Source organism: Coregonus lavaretus, assembly GCF_964263955.1.
Source record: "Coregonus lavaretus genome assembly, chromosome: 3".
Taxonomy (NCBI): Eukaryota; Metazoa; Chordata; class Actinopteri; order Salmoniformes; family Salmonidae; genus Coregonus; species Coregonus lavaretus.
Genome location: NC_139990.1, coordinates 17,215,701 through 17,237,520, shown reverse-complemented (window position 1 = coordinate 17,237,520; position 21,820 = coordinate 17,215,701). Strand labels below are relative to the sequence as shown.

The 21,820-nt window shown below is 44.4% G+C and overlaps 1 protein-coding gene across 1 annotated transcript in view; it reads right to left on the bottom strand.

Annotated features, from left to right (window-relative positions):
• kcnk9 (potassium channel, subfamily K, member 9) overlaps positions 1–19,821 on the bottom strand; it is a gene marked incomplete at both ends in the record, with an annotated part of 39,818 nt that extends 19,997 nt beyond the window's left edge. Inside the window, one exon of the mRNA XM_084157268.1 lies at positions 19,221–19,821. Coding sequence (XP_084013394.1) covers positions 19,221–19,821 — 601 coding nt within the window. The remainder of the gene's footprint in view (positions 1–19,220) is intronic.
• Between the last annotated feature and the right edge of the window lie 1,999 nt (positions 19,822–21,820).

The following is a 21,820-nucleotide window of genomic DNA, read 5'->3' as shown; positions in this document are numbered from 1 at the left end:
CTCGCGTGAGTACGGGGAGTTGGCTCTGCTCTAACCCTAGGCTCCGCCAACCACCCTCTTAGCCCCCCCCCCCCCCCCCCAAAAAAATATTGGGGCTGTCACTCAGGCTTCTTCCTCGACCGGCTTCCTCTGTGCTGCCGTTGCTCCTCTCCTGCCTGGGCATCTACCTTTGCCCATGGCCCTTTCCCCGCAAATATCTCCTCCCATGACCACCATTTGCCCACCTGTGACATGGCTATTCGCTCTTCCTGGGCACGCTGCTTGGTCCTCGTTTGGTGGGATCTTCTGTCACGTTCGTTCATAGACGGGTCAGACCAAGGCGCAGCGTGATATGCATACATGTTTATTTGAACCGAATACACAACGACAAAACAACAAACGAAACGTGAAGTCCAACGTACACAAACAACATACCTAACACGGAACAAGATCCCACAACCCACTAGTGCCAATAGGCTGCCTAAGTATGGTCCCCAATCAGAGACAACGAGCGACAGCTGCCTCTGATTGGGAACCACACCGGCCAACATAGATCTAGACATACTAGATCTAAACATAGAAAATACAACATAGAAAATCACAACAAGGAATATACACACCCTGACTCAACATATAAGCGTCCTCTGAGTCAGGGAGTGACAAACCCTTTGAAGAACCCTTTTTGGTCCCAGGTAGAACCCTTTTGGGTTCCACGTAGAACCTTTTCTACAGAGTGTTCTACCTGGAACCAAAAAGGGTTATCCTATGGGGACAGCCAAATAACCCTTTTGGAACTCTTTTTTCTAAGGGTGTAATTGAGTGACAGTGAATCAGACTGTGCTGACCTGCACCTCATTGACAGTCCTTAACCCCTGTCTATTGAAGCGACTGTATACAGAACATGATTGTTGCTCAGACTTTAATAGGTCCAGTAGTTGTTGTTATGGTAGAAAGATGTGGGCAGTGTTTGTATTGGTGAATCTAACTAGTCGTGACACACAAAAGCAGCACAGCGCTTCAAAGAGCTTATTCCTGGCTCCCATAAAAGCTATTGTTCTGAAAGCAATAAGAATGTCAGTTCACCTGTCCTACTCTCAGGTACTCGTGCACACACACACACACACACACACACGCACGCACGCACACACACACACACACACACACACACACACACACACACACAAGGCAATGGGAGCTTTTATCTCACACAGAGTCATCAGATCTTTAAAGATATTGTTGTGTTGCATGATGTCGATCTATATACACAGTTTTCACATTTAGCTGTATTAGAGTAAGATATAAACAGCTTTTTGAAATTTGATTTAGCAGCGGCATTTTGTTGCTATATATTTGAGTGAATTAAATGTAAAATGCCTGTTAGACTAATACATTTTGTACCATGACCATGCCTTTTGAAGAAGTGAGTGCTTTGTGACTAATGATGTGTGTCCATGTCATGTTTCACCAGTGTACCCCATTACTCATGAAACCAATTCAAATGCATGATTTAATCACAGGACAGAAATCACTACAAAGAAAAGCTCTACAACTGTTTTTACACCCCAGGATACATATGGGCCCTGGTCGAAAGTAGTGCAGTAAACAGAGAATAAGGTGTCATTTGGGACAACGCCTGTAATAAAATGCAACATCGCAGCCTCTGTAGTAACCTGTGCGTGATCCATCACTGTACTGTAGTCTCTGTCTCTGTACATAACAGACTCAGCAGGTCAGACCCCAACATTGAGTTTCTGCTAGACATGGGATTTGACAAATCCGCGTCTCTTGCACACCGCTGTAGCTAAAGCTTATTTTGTGCAGCTAATGCAAGGCCTTAGGTCTCCGGTAAACTACACTGAACAGCAATATAAACACAACATGTAAAGTGTTGGTCCCATTTTTCATGAGCTGAAATAAAATATCCCAGAAATTTACCATACGCACAAAAAGCGTATTTTTCTCGGATTTTGTGCACAAATTTGTTTACATCCCTGTTAGTGAGCATTTCTCCTTTACCAAGATAATCCATCCACCTGACAGGTGTGGCATATTAAGAAGCTGATAAAACAGCATGATCGTTTTAGAGAATTTGGCAGTATGTCCAACCAGCCTCACAACTGCAGACCACTTTTATGGCGTTGTGTGGGTGAGCAGTTTGCTGATGTCAACGTTGTGAACAAAGTGCCCCATGGTGGTGCTGGGGTTATGGTATGGGCAAGCATAAACTACGGACAACAAACACAGTTGCATTTTATCAATGGCAATTTGAATGCACAGAGATACCGTGACGAGATCCTGAGATCCATTGTCGTGCCATTCATCCACCATCATCACATCATCTGTCAGCACGATAATGCACAGCCCCATGTCACAAGGATCTATACACAATTCCTGGAAGCTGAAAATGTCCCAGTTCTTCCATGGCCTGCATACTCACCAGACATGTCCCCCATTGAGCATGTTTGGGATGCTCTGGATTGACATGCACGACAGCCATTGAAGAGGAGTGGGACAACATTCCACAGGCCACAATCAACAGCCTGATCAACTCTATGTGAAGGAGATGTGTCGCGCTGCATGAAACAAATGGTGGTCACACCAGATGCTGACTGGTTTTCTGATCCACGCCCCTACCTTTTTTTAAGGTACAGTATCTGTGACCAACAGATGCATATCTCTATTCCCAGTTATTTGAAATCCATAGATTAGGGCCTACTGAATTAATTTAAATTGACTGATTTCCTTATATGAACTGTAACTCAGTAAAATCGTTAAAACTGTTGCATGTTGAGTTAATATTTTTGTTCAATATAGTTACGTGAGTGTGGTTCACCATTTGAACCACATCTATTACCAAAGCACCCTTTGTCTATGTAGTCTTTCTTCACACACTAATGCACAGAGCCAAGAAACGTCTTCACTTTCCAAGCAATTAGTCAGAGAAATGAGTGGAATCAACCCCCAGGCCAATCTGGACACAGTGGAAACGTGAGTTAGAACTGCAAACAGAACAGAATCACCTCAACGACACGGCATGCAGTGTCTCCACGGCAACAACCACGTCGCTACAGCTGTTCTCACATGCGCTCATCTCCCCTCCTAAATCAGGATGATCACACGCTACTTATAGATTACTAGCATTTAGCAGTGTTGGTGGCCATGGTGATGATGATGATGATTTTATTTTATTTATTTTGATTTATTTGATATCAACTATGGTTAAACCAGTCACATTCAGGGCATAATTCTACAGTTTTGGTTTATTTTTACACACAACAAGCAGCGCCACAACAAGCAGAGACAGATTTCTACAGTAAAACATTTACTGGAGTCTGTAGTTGTTCTCTCTCGAATGACTTCTCAAAATCAATATGACAGGTCTGTGTCCAGACTTGTGGATATCGACTTTCTTTGTTCACCTATGTTGTGCACGCATGCATGCATGCACGCACACATACACACACACACGCAAACACACACACTCACACAGTGTACAAAAAAAAAACACAAATCTAGTTGTTTCAACTCATTATTATTAAGTAACTGGTTCCACAGCCTTTTTTAGTTTACTCAACTTTTCGGTTAAAGTGTTACCTGAACTTAATATTTTTAGTTGGCCGAAACTTAGCTCCAACTTGAGAAAACTTCTATCAATTTAAAATTATGTATTTTCTCAATTTGTCTTATGTGTTCATTCAACAAACAAACAAATATTGTTGGTATTTTACCCCCCAAAAAGGCTGTGTAACTAGTTACGCACACTGATTGTAACATAAAATGTTCTCAACTTACATATTTGACACACATTGTGCATGCTCATTTATACAGTAATTATTATTCAACATGTCCGCACCTGGGATTTGAACTCACAACCTCTTGGTTCATGGCGTGCCAATCTTCCTGCTACACCACCATGTCTGTATCAATTTTCAGTTAATCTGACTATTCTCTCATCACTGACTTACTTATATATTTAATTAATTTGAGTTTTTTCTGTTTAGTTGTCTAATGTTGGTGGGGAATATTTATTTGTTTAACTTCTTAATCACTATGATAAATAAAAATAGTTTTTCTTGAGTGTACTTTTAACAGAGCAGAGATTTACTTTGAAGTGCAAAGTGTAGCAATACCATTGAAATCAGTTATTGACACAGACATAGTTGTGTAGCAGGAAGATTGAAATGCTCTAAACCAAGAGGAGACGACATGTTGAATACTAATTCATGTATAAATGAACGTGCACAATGTAAAGCCTATGGATACAGCATTATCAGCCTTGTGTACATAATGAGTACCGTTTGTGTTGAGGTTGTTTTTTTTAACCCCTCACATGGCAATTCGTCAGTCAAGTCAAGTGACTCATCCTCCTGCTGAATGTTTGGATGGAAAAACAAATAGTTAGTCAAAACTGCTACAGTGTGGCCTGTATCCATATAAACTCTTTCTTTATCTGTATATGGAACGTGTCTCTTACAGTGTAATTACAATGTAATAACTGCTGTATAATTGAATTTCCACATAAGGCCCGCGGCTGGATTGTGTAAAAAATAAAAAATAAACTCTATATACTTTTAAATGACTAAAACCAAAATCAAAACTGTGTAGAAATTATAATGGACCTAATAATCACCTAAATTAAAGCGAGACAGCCAGGGATTATCGAAAATTCTATCTTTAGCAAATTTGGACTGCGAGGAAATATATTTGTAAAATCAGTGTGGCACTCCAGACTTCGTTAAAGACCGAATTTGGCCCCGGTAGCAATTTTATTTGACACCCATTATCTAGGGTTTACTAAATGTAATTTGTTTCAGCTTTACTCCAAATGCATTACAGCATTAGTGTCACCATTACCTATGCATAATCATTATCATTACCTAGGCCTATGTGATTGCCTTGTGTGTGTGTGTGTGTGTGCGTGCGCGTGTGTCCGTGTGTGTGTGTGTCCGTGTGTACGTCCGTGCGTGCGTGTACGTGTTTGTAGGCTATGCTACCTTCATTTTCCACGCCTCCACATTTTGAATGCACCCCAGAAATATTTTCTATTTCTCCTGGATTGTACGACAACATACTTTTTTTTTCTTTGGGGGTAGATCAGCTTTAATATTGTAGATAGATTGTAACTTTCATCAATGTAATTGTTTGCATCACTTCCAATCGCCCATATGTTTTTTTTCTCGCAAATATATATATATATATATATATATATATATATATATATATATACATATACATACATACACATACATATACACATACATACATACAAATACATATACATACATACACATACATATACACATACATACAAATACATATACATGCATATCAACTCAGCAAAAAAAGAAATGTGTAAATATTTGTATGAACATAACAAGATTCAACAACTGAGACATAAACTGAACAAGTTCCACAGACATGTGACTAACATAAATTGAATAATGTGTCCCTGAACAAAGGGGGGGTCAAAATCAAAGGTAACAGTCAGTATCTGGTGTGGCCACCAGCTGCATTAAGTACTGCAGTGCATCTCCTCCTCATGGACTGCACCAGATTTGCCAGTTCTTGCTGTGAGATGTTACCCCACTCTTCACCCTCGCTCACCACCTTCCGGAGACATTTGAAACCCCACCTCTTTAAGGAATACCTGGGATAGGATAAAGTAATACTTCTACACACCCCCCCCCCCCCCCCCCCCCTCCCCCCTCCCAGACGTGCTCAATGGGATTGAGATCCGGGCTCTTCGCTGGCCATGGCAGAACACTGAAATTCTTGTCTTGCAGGAAATCACGCACAGAACGAGCAGTATGGCTGGTGGCATTGTCATGCTGGAGGATCATGTCAGGATGTGCCTGCAGGAAGGGTACCACATGAGGGAGGAGGATGTCTTCCCTGTAACGCACAGCGTTGAGATTGCCTGCAATGACAACAAGCTCAGTCCGATGATACTGTGACACACCGACCCAGATATTGACGGACCCTCCACCTCCAAATCATTCCCGCTCCAGAGTACAGGTCTCGGTGTAACGCTCATTCCTTCCATGATAAAAGTGAATCTGACCATCACCGTGGGTGAGACAAAACCGCGACTCGTCAGTGAAGAGCACTTTTTGCCAGTCCTGTCTGGTCCAGCGACGGTGGGTTTGGGCCCATAGGCGACATTGTTGCCGGTGATGTTTGGTGAGGACCTGCCTTACATCAGGCCTACAAGCCCTCAGTCCAGCCTCTCTCAGCCTATTGCGGACAGTCTGAGCACTGATGAAGATATTGTGCGTTCCTGGTGTAACATTGCAATGTATTGCCCTGGCCACATCTGCAGTCCTCATGCCTCCTTGCAGCATGCCTAAGGCACGTTCACGCAGATGAGCAGGGACCCTGGGCATCTTTCTTTTGGTGTTTTTCAGAGTCAGTAGAAAGGCCTCTTTAGTGTCCTAAGTTTTCATAACTGTGACCTTAATTGCCTACCGTCTGTAAGCTGTTAGTGTCTTAACGACTCTTCCACAGGTGCATGTTCATTAATTGTTTATGGTTCATTGAACAAGCATGGGAAACAGTGTTTAAACCCTTTACAATGAAGATCTGTGAAGTTATTTGGATTTTTACAAATTATCTTTGAAAGACAGGGTCCTGAAAAAAGGACGTTTGTATACATATCCTTTTTTTTAAATATTGATTTCCCTTTATTACTTTCCAACCCCACCACCCCTTCCCTAATTGGAGTAAACTAGTGAACAACATACTATATACATTTTAGGGACACAGTCAATTTTACAATAATTCTACTTTGTTTGTTTTTACTCCTGAACTTCCTCTACCCTCAACCGCTCTGATCATTTTCATGATGTCCATCCGGTTTGTTTCTATATGCCATATCTTTCTAACTGTGCTCTTTCACAAAAGCTCTCAACCTATAACCTATGCATGAGTGAGGGAAAAAAGTATTTGATCCCCTGCTGATTTTGTACATTTGTCCACTGACAAAGACATGATCAGTCTATAATTGTCACGGATTCTGCCGAGGCTGCTCCTCCTCCTTGCTCGGGCAGGCTTCGGCGTTCGTCGTCCCCGGAGTACTAGCTGCTGCCGTTCGATGTTATCGGTGTCTGTTTAGTTTTGTCTGTATTGTTTACACCTGTTCGTCATTATGTTTGATTGTTGCCCTTATATTACCCCTGTCTCTCATCGGGATATTGTGTGTGATTGTTTTCCCTTCACGTATGTCATTAGTGAGCAGGTTATTTCCTCCCTGCGTGGAGTTATTTCTGTGTTCTATTGTTCAGTATCGGATTAAAGTATGTGTCCGAGAGTTCTGTGTCCTGCGCCTGACTTCTTCAACCGCATCTCACCGACAGCCGTGACAGAATCACACACCACAACATGGAGTCAGCAGGAGCGACGGCACCGACCGGATCACTCGAGGAGCGCGTCCTACAACAGGCAGCGATGCTACAAAATCTTGGTGCCACCATGGATAACGTGATTAACACTTTGGGACGATGGGAGAGAGAAGGTTTGCCCACACCTCCTCCAACGATACCACCACCATCGGCCACTCCTATCGTCTCACATCCGGAGTCCAGTGGGATTCGGCTCTCGCTCCCGAGGGCTTATGATGGCACCGCAGCCGGGTGTCAGGGTTTCCTGCTCCAGGTGGAACTTTACCTGGCAACCATTCACCCGGCACCCTCGGGATACGAAAGCGTGTCCGCCCTCATCTCCTGTCTGTCCGGCAAGGCACTGGAGTGGGCCAACGCCGAGTGGGGAGGGATAGACGCCGCTACTGTGAACTATGCGGAGTTCACCCGCCGCTTCAGGGCAGTGTTCGATCATCCCCCGGAGGGGAAGGCGGCGGGTGAGCGTCTATTCCACCTCAGACAGGGGAGGAGGAGCGCGCAGGAATTCACACTGGACTTCCGGACTCTGAGTGCCAATTCGGGATGGAATGAGAGGGCCCTCATCGACCACTACAGGTGTAGCTTAAGAGAGGACGTTCGTCGAGAGTTGGCCTGCAGGGACACCAACCTAAGCTTCGATCAGCTGGTGGACATGTCGATTCGCCTGGATACCCTGTTGGCTACCCGCGGACGTCCGGAGCTGGGGCCGTCCATTCCATCCCCCAGCACCTCCGAGCCGAGCCCTATGGAGCTCGGGGGTGCTGGTAGTAGGGAGGCCAGGAGGGAGGCTGTCCCCTGCACCAACTGTGGCCGCCGAGGACACACGGCGGTTCGGTGCTGGGGAGGGTCTCCTCGGATTCGAGGCAGCAGGCAACGCATGGATAAGTCATTCCCGGTGAGTAAGGCCGCAACTCACCCAGAGCTCTCTGTTGTTCATATGTGTATTCAAGTTGTGTTTCCAGAGATTTCTTCTTACTCCCAGCATAAGGCGCTAGTCGATTCAGGCACAGCTGGGAATTTTATCAATCGCCATTTCTCATATAAGTTAGGAATCCCTATATTACCAGTCGATGTGCCCTTCCCTATCCATGCCCTAGATAGCCGGCCTTTGGGGTCGGGATTGATTAGGGAGGTCACAGCGCCACTGAAGATGAAAACGCAGAAGGGTCATGAGGAGACTATACAGTTGTATTTAATTGACTCTCCTGCGTTTCCAGTGGTGTTGGGGCTTCCCTAGTTAACATCTCATGACCCCAACATTTCATGGCAACAGAGGGCTCTCAAGGGATGGTCTGATCAGTGTGTGGGGCGGTGTGTAGGTGTTTCCGTAGGGGCAACGACGGTGGAGAGTCCGAACCAAATACCCACAATGCACATTCCTCCTGAGTATGTCGATTTGGCACGTGCCTTCTGTAAGAAGAAGGCGACTCAATTACCACCTCATCGACAGGGGGATTGTGCGATAGACCTCCAGGTTGGCGCTGCGCTCCCTCGCAGCCATGTGTATCCTCTGTCTCAGGAGGAGATGGCTGCTATGGAGACATACGTCACCGAATCCTTGAGACAGGGATACATACGGCCGTCCACTTCTCCTGCGTCCTCGAGTTTCTTTTTTGTGAAGAAGAAGGATGGGGATTTTCGCCCGTGTATTGATTACCGTGGTCTCAATCAGATCACTATTAAATACAGCTATCCTCTCCCTCTGATTTCTAGTATGACGGAGTCATTACACGGGGCGCGCTTCTTCACAAGATTGGATCTCAGGAGCGCTTACAACCTGGTGCGCATTCGGGAAGGAGATGAGTGGAAGACAGCATTCAGTACCACCTCGGGTCACTATGAGTACCTCGTCATACCATACGGTCTAATGAATGCTCCTTCAGTCTTCCAATCATTTGTGGACGAGATTTTCCGGGATTTGCATGGACAGGGGGTAGTGGTGTATATTGATGACATTCTGATATACTCCGCTACACGTACCGAGCATGTGTCCCTGGTACGTCGGGTGCTGGGTAGACTGTTGGAGCATGATCTGTATGTGAAGGCAGAGAAATGTCTGTTTTACCAGGAGTCCATCTCCTTCCTGGGACACCGGTTGTCTGCGTCAGGGGTGGAGATGGAGATTGACCGCGTTTCAGCCGTGCGTAATTGGCAGACTCCAACTACAGTAAAGGAGGTGCAGCGTTTTTTGGGTTTTGCCAATTACTACCAGAGGTTTATCCGGGGTTTTGGACAGGTAGCAGCTCCCATTACCTCCCTGCTAAAGGGTGGCCCGGTGCGTTTGCAGTGGTCGGCTGAGGCGGACAGGGCGTTTAGTCATTTGAAGGACCTGTTCACCTCAGCTCCGGTGCTGGCACATCCGGATCCCTCTTTGGTGTTCCAAATCGAGGTGGATGCGTCCGAGGCGGGGATCGGTGCTATACTGTCTCAGCGCTCGGGCATGCCTCCAAAACTCCGCCCCTGTGCTTTCTATTCCAAGAAGCTCAGTCCGGCGGAACGCAATTATGACGTGGGGGACAGGGAGCTGCTAGCTGTGGTCCAAGCCCTGAAGGTGTGGAGACATTGGCTTGAGGGGGCTAACCACCCTTTTCTCATTCTGACTGACCATCGTAACCTGGAGTACATCCGGGCAGCGAAGAGACTGAACCCTCGTCAGGCTAGGTGGGCCATGTTTCTTGCCCGGTTTGTATTTAAGATCACGTATATCCCAGGGTCATAGAACGTTAAGGCAGACGCCCTGTCCCGACGATATGACACAGAGGAGAGGTCCATTGAGCCCACTCCCATACTACCGGAGTCTTGTCTAGTGGCACCGGTGGTGTGGGAGGTCGACACGGAAATCGAGCGGGCGTTACGTACCGACCCTACTCCCCCAGAGTGTCCAGAGGGACGGAGGTACGTGCCGCTCGAGGTCCGTGACCGACTGATTTATTGGGCTCACACGTCACCCTCCTCTGGTCATCCTGGTATTGGTCGGACAGTGCACTGTCTTAGCGGGAAGTACTGGTGGCCCACCTTAGCCAGGGACGTGAGGGATTACGTTTCTTCCTGCTCGGTGTGCGCCCAGTGTAAGGCGCCTAGACACCTGCCCAGAGGGAAGTTACAACCTCTGCCCGTTCCACAACGGCCGTGGTCTCACCTGTCAGTGGATTTTGTCAGGGACCTTCCCCCCTCCTAGGGGAATACCACGATCTTGGTCGTTGTGGATCGGTTTTCTAAGGCCTGCCGTCTCATCCCTATGCCAGGTCTTCCTACAGCCCTACAAATGGCCGAAGCCCTGTTTACTCACGTTTTCCGGCACTACGGGGTGCCTGAGGATATAGTGTCTGATCGGGGTCCCCAGTTCACCTCTAGAGTGTGGAGGGCGTTTATGGAACGTTTGGGGGTCTCGATCAGCCTTACCTCGGGTTTTCACCCTGAGAGTAATGGGCAGGTGGAGAGAGTAAACCAAGATGTGGGTAGGTTTCTGAGGTCCTACTGCCAGGACCGGCAGGAGGAGTGGTCGGGGTATATTCCCTGGGCAGAGATAGCCCAAAACTCACTCCGCCACTCCTCCACTAATCTTACTCCTTTCCAGTGTGTGTTGGGCTATCAGCCGGTTCTGGCACCCTGACATCAGAGCCAGATCGAGGCTCCTGCGGTGGATGAATGGTTTCGGCGCTCGGAGGAGACATGGAACGCTGTGCATGTCCATCTGCAGCGGGCCATCAGACGGCAAAAGGCGAGCGCCGATCGCCACCGCAGTGAGGGTCCGGTTTATGCACCGGGAGATCGGGTCTGGCTCTCGACCAGAAACCTGCCCCTTCACCTGCCCTGCCGGAAGCTGGGCCGGCGGTTTGTGGGGCCATTTAAAGTCCTGAGGAGATTGAACAAGGTATGTTATAGGTTAAAGCTGCCTATTAATTATCGCATTAACCCCTCGTTCCATGTGTCTCTCCTCAGGCCGGTGGTAGCTGGTCCACTCCAGGAGAATGAGGTACGAGAGGCCCCTCCGCCCCCACTAGACATCGAAGGGGCTCCGGCGTACTCAGTCCGTTCCATCGTGGATTCGAGGCGTCGGATGGGGGGTCTGCAGTATCTCGTGGAGTGGGAGGGGTACGGTCCGGAGGAACAGTGCTGGGTCCCTAGGAGGGACATCCTAGATCCCTCCCTGTTGACAGAGTTCCACCGGAGTCATCCGACTCGCCCTGCTCCGCGTCCTCCTGGCCGTCCCCGAGGCCGGGGTGGAGCCGCGCGTCAAGGGGGGGGGGGGGGGGGGTACTGTCACGGATTCTGCTCCTCCTCCTTGCTCGGGCAGGCTTCGGCGTTCGTCATCCCCGGAGTACTAGCTGCTGCCGTTCGATGTTATCGGTGTCTGTTTACTTTTGTCTGTGTTGTTTACACCTGTTCGTCATTATGTTTGATTGTTGCCCTTATATTACCCCTGTCTCTCATCAGGACATTGTGTGTGATTGTTTTCCCTTCACGTATGTCATTAGTGAGCAGGTTATTTCCTCCCTGCGTGGAGTTATTTCTGTATTCTATTGTTCAGTATGGGATTAAAGTACGTGTCCGAGAGTTCTGTGTCCTGCGCCTGACTTCTTCAACCGCATCTCACCGACAGCCGTGACAATAATTTTAATGGTAGGTTTATTTGAACAGTGAGAGACAGAATAACAACAAAAAAATCCAGAAAAACGCATGTAAAAAATGTTATAAATTGATTTGCATTTTAATGAGGGAAATATGTATTTGACCCCCTCTCAATCAGAAAGATTTCTGGCTCCCAGGTGTCTTTTATACAGGTAATGAGCTGAGATTAGGAGCACACTCTTAAAGGGAGTGCTCCTAATCTCAGTTTGTTACCAGTATAAAAGACACCTGTCCACAGAAGCAATCTAGGCAAATCCCCGTTTTACCTTAGCTCACTGGTCACCATAGCAACACCCACCCGTAGTCTGCGCTCCAGCAGGTATATCTCACTGGTCATCCCCAAAGCCAACACCTCCTTTGGCCGCCATTCCTTCCAGTTCTCTGCTGCCAATGACTGGAACGAACTGCAAACATCTCTGAAGCTGGAGACTCTTATCTCCCTCACTAAATTTAAGCGTCAGTTGTTATTTGTTGTTATTCTGTCTCTAACTGTTCAAATAAACCTACCATTAAAATTATAGACTGATCATGTCTTTGTCAGTGGGAAAACGTACAAAATCAGCAGGGGATCAAATACTTTTTTCCCTCACTGTACTTATTATGGACACAGTATGCTTTACATTAGTTATCTTGCTGTTATTAGTTGTTGTTAGTTGTTATTAGTCCCATCCTTCAGCTCCATTCAACACCTCCTATCTATCTCTTAACACCATCCATATTGGATTTCTATTTGCCATATAATTTTCAACTGTACTGTGATGTTTCACAAAAGTTCTGAACCCTTCTATTCTCATTGTTTCTACAGATTGTAAATTGAAAATAAACATTTTTGCTAAAAGTATTATTATATTATTGATCGATTGACTCTGACTTTTCAGATCACCCAGTAGTGCTATCTGCAGGGTTTGCTCCAAGCCATTCCTGGACCTGTGACCAAAAACAAGCTACAAATGGACAGTACCAAAACAAATTATCTAATGATTCTGTCTCTTCGCAGCAAAATCTGCAGAGCTGGGAAGATTGTTTCCCCCATATAAACAACACACTTTGTGAAAGGCTCATGGGTTATGACATAATGTGTAATGAATCAGCAAGTGGAGCTGCTTTCTGTAGCCTCTGTACAGCAGGCTGTGTTGCGTGTCTTTGAACAGGTTTCACTGGATCTGCAACGTGATGTAACAGATGGTCAGAACGTTTTTATAGAAAAACAAATAGTCAAAACTGCTACGTTGTGGCTTACATCCATGTAAATTATTTATTTGTGGAACGTATCTCGTACAGTGTAATTACAATGTAATAACAGTTGTATATAATTTGAGTTTCCATACCTATCTATCTAGGTACATTGTAAAACCAAGTGTTTCGGATCTGCACACATGACTAAACACTTTTCTGTAACACTTTTTAAACGCGCCAAGGCATTTAGAATTTCAATGAAAACGCATCACAGTGTTTAGATTGTAAACACCAGAACATGTTATATTCGCTGTAACACTTTTTAAACACATGAACACGTTTATTCAACACAAAAAAACTGGGGGTGTTATTTTAACAGGGTGTAAAGTGGTTTGCATATTGCATATTTCCCAGCCTGCCTTTCGAGTGAATGTGAGGGATACCCACCCATGACTGTGTTTGTTAGTGACAGAGATTGTTGCATTCAATAAATTATATTCATGAAGCCTTCACCAAGTGACTGCCTAAGTGAATGTGTTTCAATTAAAAGTAAACCCTTTATGACAACATATTATACATGTCACAAGGCCTTTAGTTATGGGCTAGGTATCCTCAACATTGTGGTCTGAAATTCCTGGCTCATGGGCCACATCAGACCTGCCAGTCACAATACGCTGGTTTGTGAAGTGATTAGAGGGAGGATACCCAACAATTTGGATATTGTATCACCCACAACCTCCTCTCAGAGTGACTGCTATGGTGAGGACTTAACAAACAAGACTACCTAAACCATCTAAACTGGAACACCCATGTCCGTAACAGGTGCAATAAGTCCAACCCCTTAAAGATTGTATTAGTTTAGAATTGTTTTATTTATTTATCTTTGTATAGTATAAGATCAATTAATCAGTCAATGTGCATGAGGAAACAGATATTAAAATAAACTATTCTAAAAATCATCCTGCAACAAAGCATGCTGGGAAATATGATAATGAGGCCCTTCCCACATCTTTTTCACTCTGAGAGAGTTAACAGAAATTATGTCAACATAGCCGAGTAACAACACCACGTGATTGAAAAGATTTCTTGAATCAAATGTCCTGTTCAGTTGTGCTGAAAGGTAGGTAAGGTGACAGACATTCCTAACACTGATCTGAATAAATGGCATGGAAAGTCACATCAATTTCTAATGTATAAATGCACTCCACAATGGGAAAGTAAACACTAGTGTTTAAAATCTGAACACTTAGGAGATATAGGTGTTCTCCTGGTTTGAAACTGAATGGAAAAAGCTGACTATCATGTTTAATCTTGCATTCTAAATGCCTGTGTTTAAGATGAGAACACTTATTGGCAAATCTAAATGCCTAATGTTTAAGTTTTAAACACTGACGTTTAGGTTATAAACATGTCACATGTTTCATGTTTCATGTGTCCACATCACTAAGGAATTATCATGGTCCACACACACCAGCACAGTCGTGAAGAGGGCACGACAACGCCTCTTTCCCCTCAGGAGGCTGAAAATATTTGCCATGGGCACTCAGATCCTCAAAAAGTTATACAGCTGCACCATTGAGAGCATCTTGACTGGCTGCATCGCCGCTTGGTATGGCATCTGCTTGGCATCCGACCGCAAAGTGCTACAGAGGGTAGTGCGTATGGCCCAGTACATAACTAGGGCCGAGCTCCCTGCCATCCAGGACCTCTATACCAGGCGGTGTCAGAAGAAGGCCAAAAAATGTTTTCAAAATCTCCAGCCATAGACCAATAGCTTCCCGGACTATCTGCATTGACGCTTTTTGCAGTAACTCTTTTGACTCATCACATATGCTGCTGTTACTGTTTATTATCTATCCTGTTGCCGAGTCACTTTATCCCTACCTATAAATACATATCTACCTCAATTACCTCGTACCCCTGCAGATGGACTCGGTACTGGTACCCCGTGATATAGCTAAGTTATCATTACTCAATGTGTATTTATTCCTTGTGTTTATATTTTTATATTTTTATATTATTTCATATTTTCTTTGCTCTGCATTGTTGGGAAGGGCCCCTAAGTACATATATTGTTTACAAAGCATGTGACAAATAACATTTGGTTTTATTTGATGGTTTTACAGTGTAGGCTACAGCAATATTTGAATAATATCTGATTCATGGGAGAATATATGCTTAACATGTTTGTATTATTCAAACATAACAGGCACCTAACACATTCCCCATCTGTTGAAACCAGAAAAGCAGGTATGAGGCAGGGCATGTAAACTCATTATAACTCAAGCAGACAATCTACAGCCAAACATAAATGTTGAAAAACAGGTGATAATGCCAGGAGTTGTTCTTTCAGTGCCACAGCACTAATAGCTCATGTGAAAGCACAGTCTCAAAATGCCACTGCTGAAAACAGTGGTATTAAATCCACTACTGTAGGCTATAATTAAATTGTGATTATAAATATGTAGAGTACATTCAGAAAGTATTCAGACGCCTTCACCTTTTCCACATTTTATTACGTTACAACCTTATTCTAAAATTGATTAAATAAAAACATGTTCCTCATCAATCTACACACAATACCCCATAATGACAAAGTGAAAACAGGTTTTTAGAATTTTGTAAAAATGTATTAACATTTAAAAAACAGAAATACCTTATTTACATAAGTATTCAGACCGTTTGCTAAGAGACTCGAAATTGAGCTCAGGGGCATCCTGTTTCCAGTGACCAGCCTTGAGATGTTTCTACAATTTGATTGGAGTCCACCTGTGGTAAATTCAATTGATTGGACATGATTTGGAAAGGCACACACCTGTCTATATAAGGTTACACATTTGACAGTGCATGTCAGAGCAAAAACCAAGCCATGAGGTCAAAGGAATTGTCTGTAGAGCTCCAAGACAGGATAGTGTCGAGGCACAGATCTGGGGAAGGGTACCAAAACATTTCTGCAGCATTGAAGGTCCCCAAGAATACAGTGGCCTCCATCATTCTTAAATTAAAGAAGTTTGGAACCACCAAGACTCTTTCTAGAGCTAGCCGCCTGCCAAACTGAGCAATCGGGGGCGAAGGGCCTTGGTCAGGGAGGTGACCAAGAACCCGATGGTCAATCTGACAGAGCTCCAGAGTTCCTCTGTGGAGATGGGAGAACCTTCCAGAAGGACAACCATCTCTGCAGTACTCCACCAATAAGGCCTTTTATGGTAGAGTGGCCAGACGGAAGCCATTCCTCAGTAAAAGGCACATGACAGCCCACTTGGAGTTTGCCAAAAGGCACCTAAAGACTCTCAGACCATGAGAAAGAAGATTCTCTGGTCTGATGAAACCAAGATTGAACTCTTTGGCCTGAATACCAAGCATCACGTCTGGAGAAAACCAGGCACCGCTCATCACCTGGCTAATACCATCCCTACGGTGAAGGACGTGGTGGCAGCATAATTCTGTGGGGATGTTTTTCCAGAGTGCTCAAAACCTAAGACTTGGGCGAAGGTTCACCTTCCAACAGGACAACGACCCTAAGCACACAGCCAAGACAACACAGGAGTGGCCTTGGGACAAGTCTCTGAATGTCCTTGAACCCGATCAAACATCTCTGGAGATACCTGAAAATAGCTGTGCAGCGACGCTCCCCATCCAACCTTACAGAGCTTGAGAGGATCTGCAGAGAAGAATGGGAGAATCTCCCCAAATACAGGTGTGTAGCGTCATACCCAAGAAGACTCTAGGCTGAAATCGCTGCCAAAGGTGCTTCAACATGCCAAGAGTGTGCAAAGCTGTCATCAAGGCAAATGTGGCTACTTTGAAGAATCTCAATTATAAAAAATATGTTGATTTGTTTAACACTTTTTTGGTTTGGTTAGTTTTGATGTCTTCACTATTATTCTACAATGTAAAAAAAAAAATAGTACAAATAAAGAAAAACCCTTGAATGAGTAGGTGTTCTAACACTTTTGACCAGTAGTGTAAATGTTTAAAATATATATATAACAATAATAAATGAAAATAGGCTAAAATGTAGTCCTACTCTCAGTGTAGAAACAATGCTCTCTAATATACTGCCTGTCTTTTCTTGGTCCTCTACAAAAACCATTATGATTTTGTCCTGTTTTACAGAAATGTTTATTCACCCTAAAACCCATTGTTTTGGGGATGAGAGCAGCTTAAAGAGATGTCCAAGTTGTGGCGAGATCAAAGGAGGCTAGACCTTTCACTTTAAAGTTCGCAATTCCACTTCAATCAATTAACTAGCATGTTCATTGTAGGCCCTAAACGAAATATAGGCCATGCAAATCTGGACATAAAAGGAACCAGACTACTCTGAATGTGTGCTAAAGTTGTAGGCCTTTCTACATGTATATCCTACAGCATAAATATCTGTTTTCTTCTATCAAATTGGATATAGTGACCTCAGGCTAAGATTCGTTTGAGGAAAAGGACCTGATCGTTTCGCAGAGAAAAGGTAATGGACTTTTTATTCGGGCTGCTCGTGCATGGCCTGCAGATCCTCCCCCATGACGTGACTGTAGGCAGCGCAGCTCGCAGGAACTCGAGGACCTGTCCTTTCAGCACCACGTGCAGCTCAGCTCAGCTCATGTTCAAGCTGCAGCAACAGCTGACAGAATGAACTTCAGATACAGTTACATGCACACAATAATGGGATTATTGTGGATAGTCAGGTTAATATAATAGTTCGTTTAATACATGCTTTGCAAGAAGAACGATTTCCGTAATAATCCTGTTTACATCCTGTTACATCTGAAATCAGGCTGATGGGAAATGCAGACAATCGCCAATCAAAAGAAACGCTCTACCACAGTGACAATTATTTTTGTGAAGACTATTTGATTCTAAATTCGGACACATAAAGTTTGTATGTGAAACTATTCACTTGCACATAAGAGGGAAACTTGGCTACCTGGTGCTGGCACATGTGCAGATCAAATACACAGCTGGAATGCCGATTAAACTGTATACATGTCCTAATAATTGGATAGATTGCTCAGAAAACCAGGTGTTTTAATTGGTGTATTCTTACTTCGATTATGACCGTACACCAATTAAGATAAGCAGAGTAAAGTGTTTACATGACTAATGCCATACTCGGCCTTCTGCCATAATCAGTTTAGTATCGAATTATTCGTGTGAATGTAAACATATTGATGCCTCAGTTTTTTTGTGTTGAAGCGTTATCAATCACAACATTTTGTAACCTACCACTTGCACGATCTGTCATTAAATCATGACGGAAATGTAAAGGATTCAAACCTGTTTTCTACAGGGGTAACCAATGCAGATGCAGCAACAGTCGTGCAGTTGAAATTATTATACATGTAGGGCTATCATTATTTGATTTCCAAAAATGTGTTCAAGCCTATCTCAGTGGCGTGGTAGGCTACTCCTAATTTGATGGTGCAATGTGGTGCTCGAGGGAATGGTTGCATACAGTAACCTATAGGACTGCTTTTTTTATGTGTAGGCTACTTATCTTTACTCATTAAATTGATTAGCAGCTGAAATGTATAATGGAAATTGTCCGTTTATCTAGATAGACAGACACATTATTTTGTTGCTACTGATGGTAGTAATGCTGTTTTTATTATCTATAAAGTTGATGTGCAGAAACATTGTGCACAGGTGGCATTTTACTGTTATTGCATCATCATTTTGTTTCGCCTGTTAACATACCAGAGTTATTTAGCTAAAACGACATTTTCTAAAACAATTTATGTTGCATAATGAACAGGTTTTAAGGGTTAATACCGGGAAGTGGGTATAGACTACATGTTGCTGGACTAGGTTTAGTGAAACACTTGTCTGCACAATGCTGTGTTGACTTTAATTCCTTGTGCTATATAGTGGTTATAAGTTATGTAACTATTTAAAATGTAGCCTATTCACCACCCAACATCCACGGCCCTGACTGTGATTAGGCTATAGACTTTATATCACCGCATAAATTACATTATCTTGACACAGTGGTTGTGCGTAATGCTATTACGCAATTAAACCTCCATGGAATGTAGACTGCAGACTCACCTATGGTGGTGATGACTGTGATAGCAAAGTAAAAAGATCCCGCAAATTTCCACTGAACCCCAGCCCTGTGGGGCTCGGCCTCCATAATGATGGTCTCCAGTTTGCGGTAGTCATCCTCGCTAATGTTATATTTCCCTTGGAGACGCTTCTCCTCTGCCTCCAGCTGTTCTTTCTCCCGCATTTCGAAATCTGACTCCAGGGCATCGAACACCGCGGCCCCGACCAGCAGGTACGTGAACGTGCAGATGATCAGGGACAAGGTCCGCACGTTCTGCCGCTTCATGACCACCAGGAACCGGCGAGTGAGGGGCTCATGTCCCCTCGTATCCCCCGGGAAGGCTGCGCAGCAATCGGGAAAGCGTTGGCAGCGGCTGGAAGAGGAGGGACAGACTGGCGCGTGTTGGTGACGGTGGGTGCGCTGGATGGAGGAGCAGTAGTGGAGACTGCTATGTGTGTGATCCCTGTAACAGGTCCCCAGATGCTGCTCCGGGTTCGCAGAGAGACACAGGATACTGCTCGATCGCCGGGACCACGAGCCCTGCAGCCGAGACACTCTGCGCAAAACCTGCCCAAACCAAGTCCTCCCGGCGCGTAGTGCCATCAACAAGCAGCTGCTAGAGTCCTCTGTTGTCTTCTTATCCAAGAGTCAACGTTTTTATAACGAATTCAATTAAACACATTTGGCAAAAGAATGTTCGATTATTTTCGTTGTGAATCTGAAAATGTTTGATGCAGTATTTTCAGCTTGTGTATCATGCATTCCTGGAAGATTTAAAGAGAAGTGAACAGATCCACGAGAGGTTAGATGCGGGTGAAGCATATTTTCGCATTTGCTTCCAGTAAGTTTCAGTAAGCAGCAACCTGTTCATCTCGCTGCCTCATCCTCAAGTGTCAGGCTATTTTTAACAACGAACCATCCCCCCATTCTCACATAATCAATTGGCTGTGTGGAATCCAGAAATACAGCTCAGAAATAGAAGACATCAACCGAAGTAATTTCCATTTGATTCACAATGTGTTGTGTTGAGTCGTCGATAAGACAGAGGGATACATGAGGAGAGCAACACAGCTGAGGATCCGGGAGAAAAAAAGGCTACTCACTCACTTGATTCGCGCTGTGGGGATCTGAACGCAGGCAATGATCAACAAATTAAACCAAACAGAGATGTAACACTGTGCACAGCATAATTTGTGTCCATTGCGCAATTATTTACTACCGATTCCTTTCCTCATATCGGATCATATTGCCATGCTTTATGGTAAAGATAAAACTATCCCAAAACAGTGACTGGAAGAACCACCTCGTGATCAATAAATCAACATTGACAACAGGTTCCATTTCAAATGCTCCTTTCCTAAAATAGTGACGTGGGGTTCTGCCTCAGGACCAAAAGTGCATTGTCACTGCGTAGCCTACTCTAGCAACCAGGAGCAGGCAAACCCGAAATACCCGTATCGTATAGCCTAACTGATAAATGACAGAATTGGAGACTTCACAAAATCCAAATCCAAATCGCGTGGTGACTACCTGCTCAGCTACGCACATCCATGTGCCCTGGAGGCTTGAGCTGATTTCTCCGCGGGCTTCCAATCAACTGGAGTTGAATTAGAAAAATGTTCGGTTTTTCTTCGTTAGTTGAAGTTACTCGAGGCCATCAATTAACGCTACTTTCAGAGGATAGAGAGACAGAGGCACTTTGATGATGACGCCGAACACTGCGTGTCCTCACAGGCTACTGATGCTGTGTGTGGATTCTTTCTGCATCAAAGTTATCTCCTGTGAGAAGTGTGGCAGCCTAGATCATTTAAGAGACCGTTGCGATCTGATTACGGAGCTGTTCTATTTTAGGACATTCTATTTTAAGACATTCCAATTGTTGAACATGTTTACTTCAATCCGTCTTCCTCCCCAGGGGCATCTCTTAATACCCCCCTCCCCATCTTGTCACCCACCCCTCCCCTCTCCACCCCACCGGCATCGACCACTACCACTCATTATCAATACGAGTTTACTTTCAAACACATGACTACCTCACATATGAATGCTCTGCCAGCCGGGTTAGCCCAAATCCAATGAAACTGTAAGTCGTTGTATGCGCCGGTAGCCAGTAGCTGCTGTCCATGGTGCTGGTTTACAGTCCGGGTTCGCATGCATGTCCACTGGAAGGACTAGGGAGCACCGTGTTGCAGTAGAAGAAGGCATCCATCTATGGAGATGGGTGTTCAAAGAAAACATATCTGAGGAAAATATTGTTCAGGTGTCAATTCCTCCTGTTATTTTTCTGTAATTCGTTATGGTGTAAGTCTATATAGCCTTGATTGTGTAATTAACAATTCAAATATTGTAACAACATTGCAGATTCTGAATTTCAGTTTAAATTAATTACACTGAGCAAAAATATCAATGCAACATGCAACAATTTCAAAGATTTTACTGATTAAAAGTTCATATAAGGAAATCAGTCAATTGAAATAAATGCATTAGGCCCTAATCTATGGATTTCACATGACTGGGAATATAGATATGCATCTGTTGGTCACAGACACCTTAAAAAAAAGTTAGGGGGGTGGATCAGAGAACCAGTCAGTATCTAGTATGA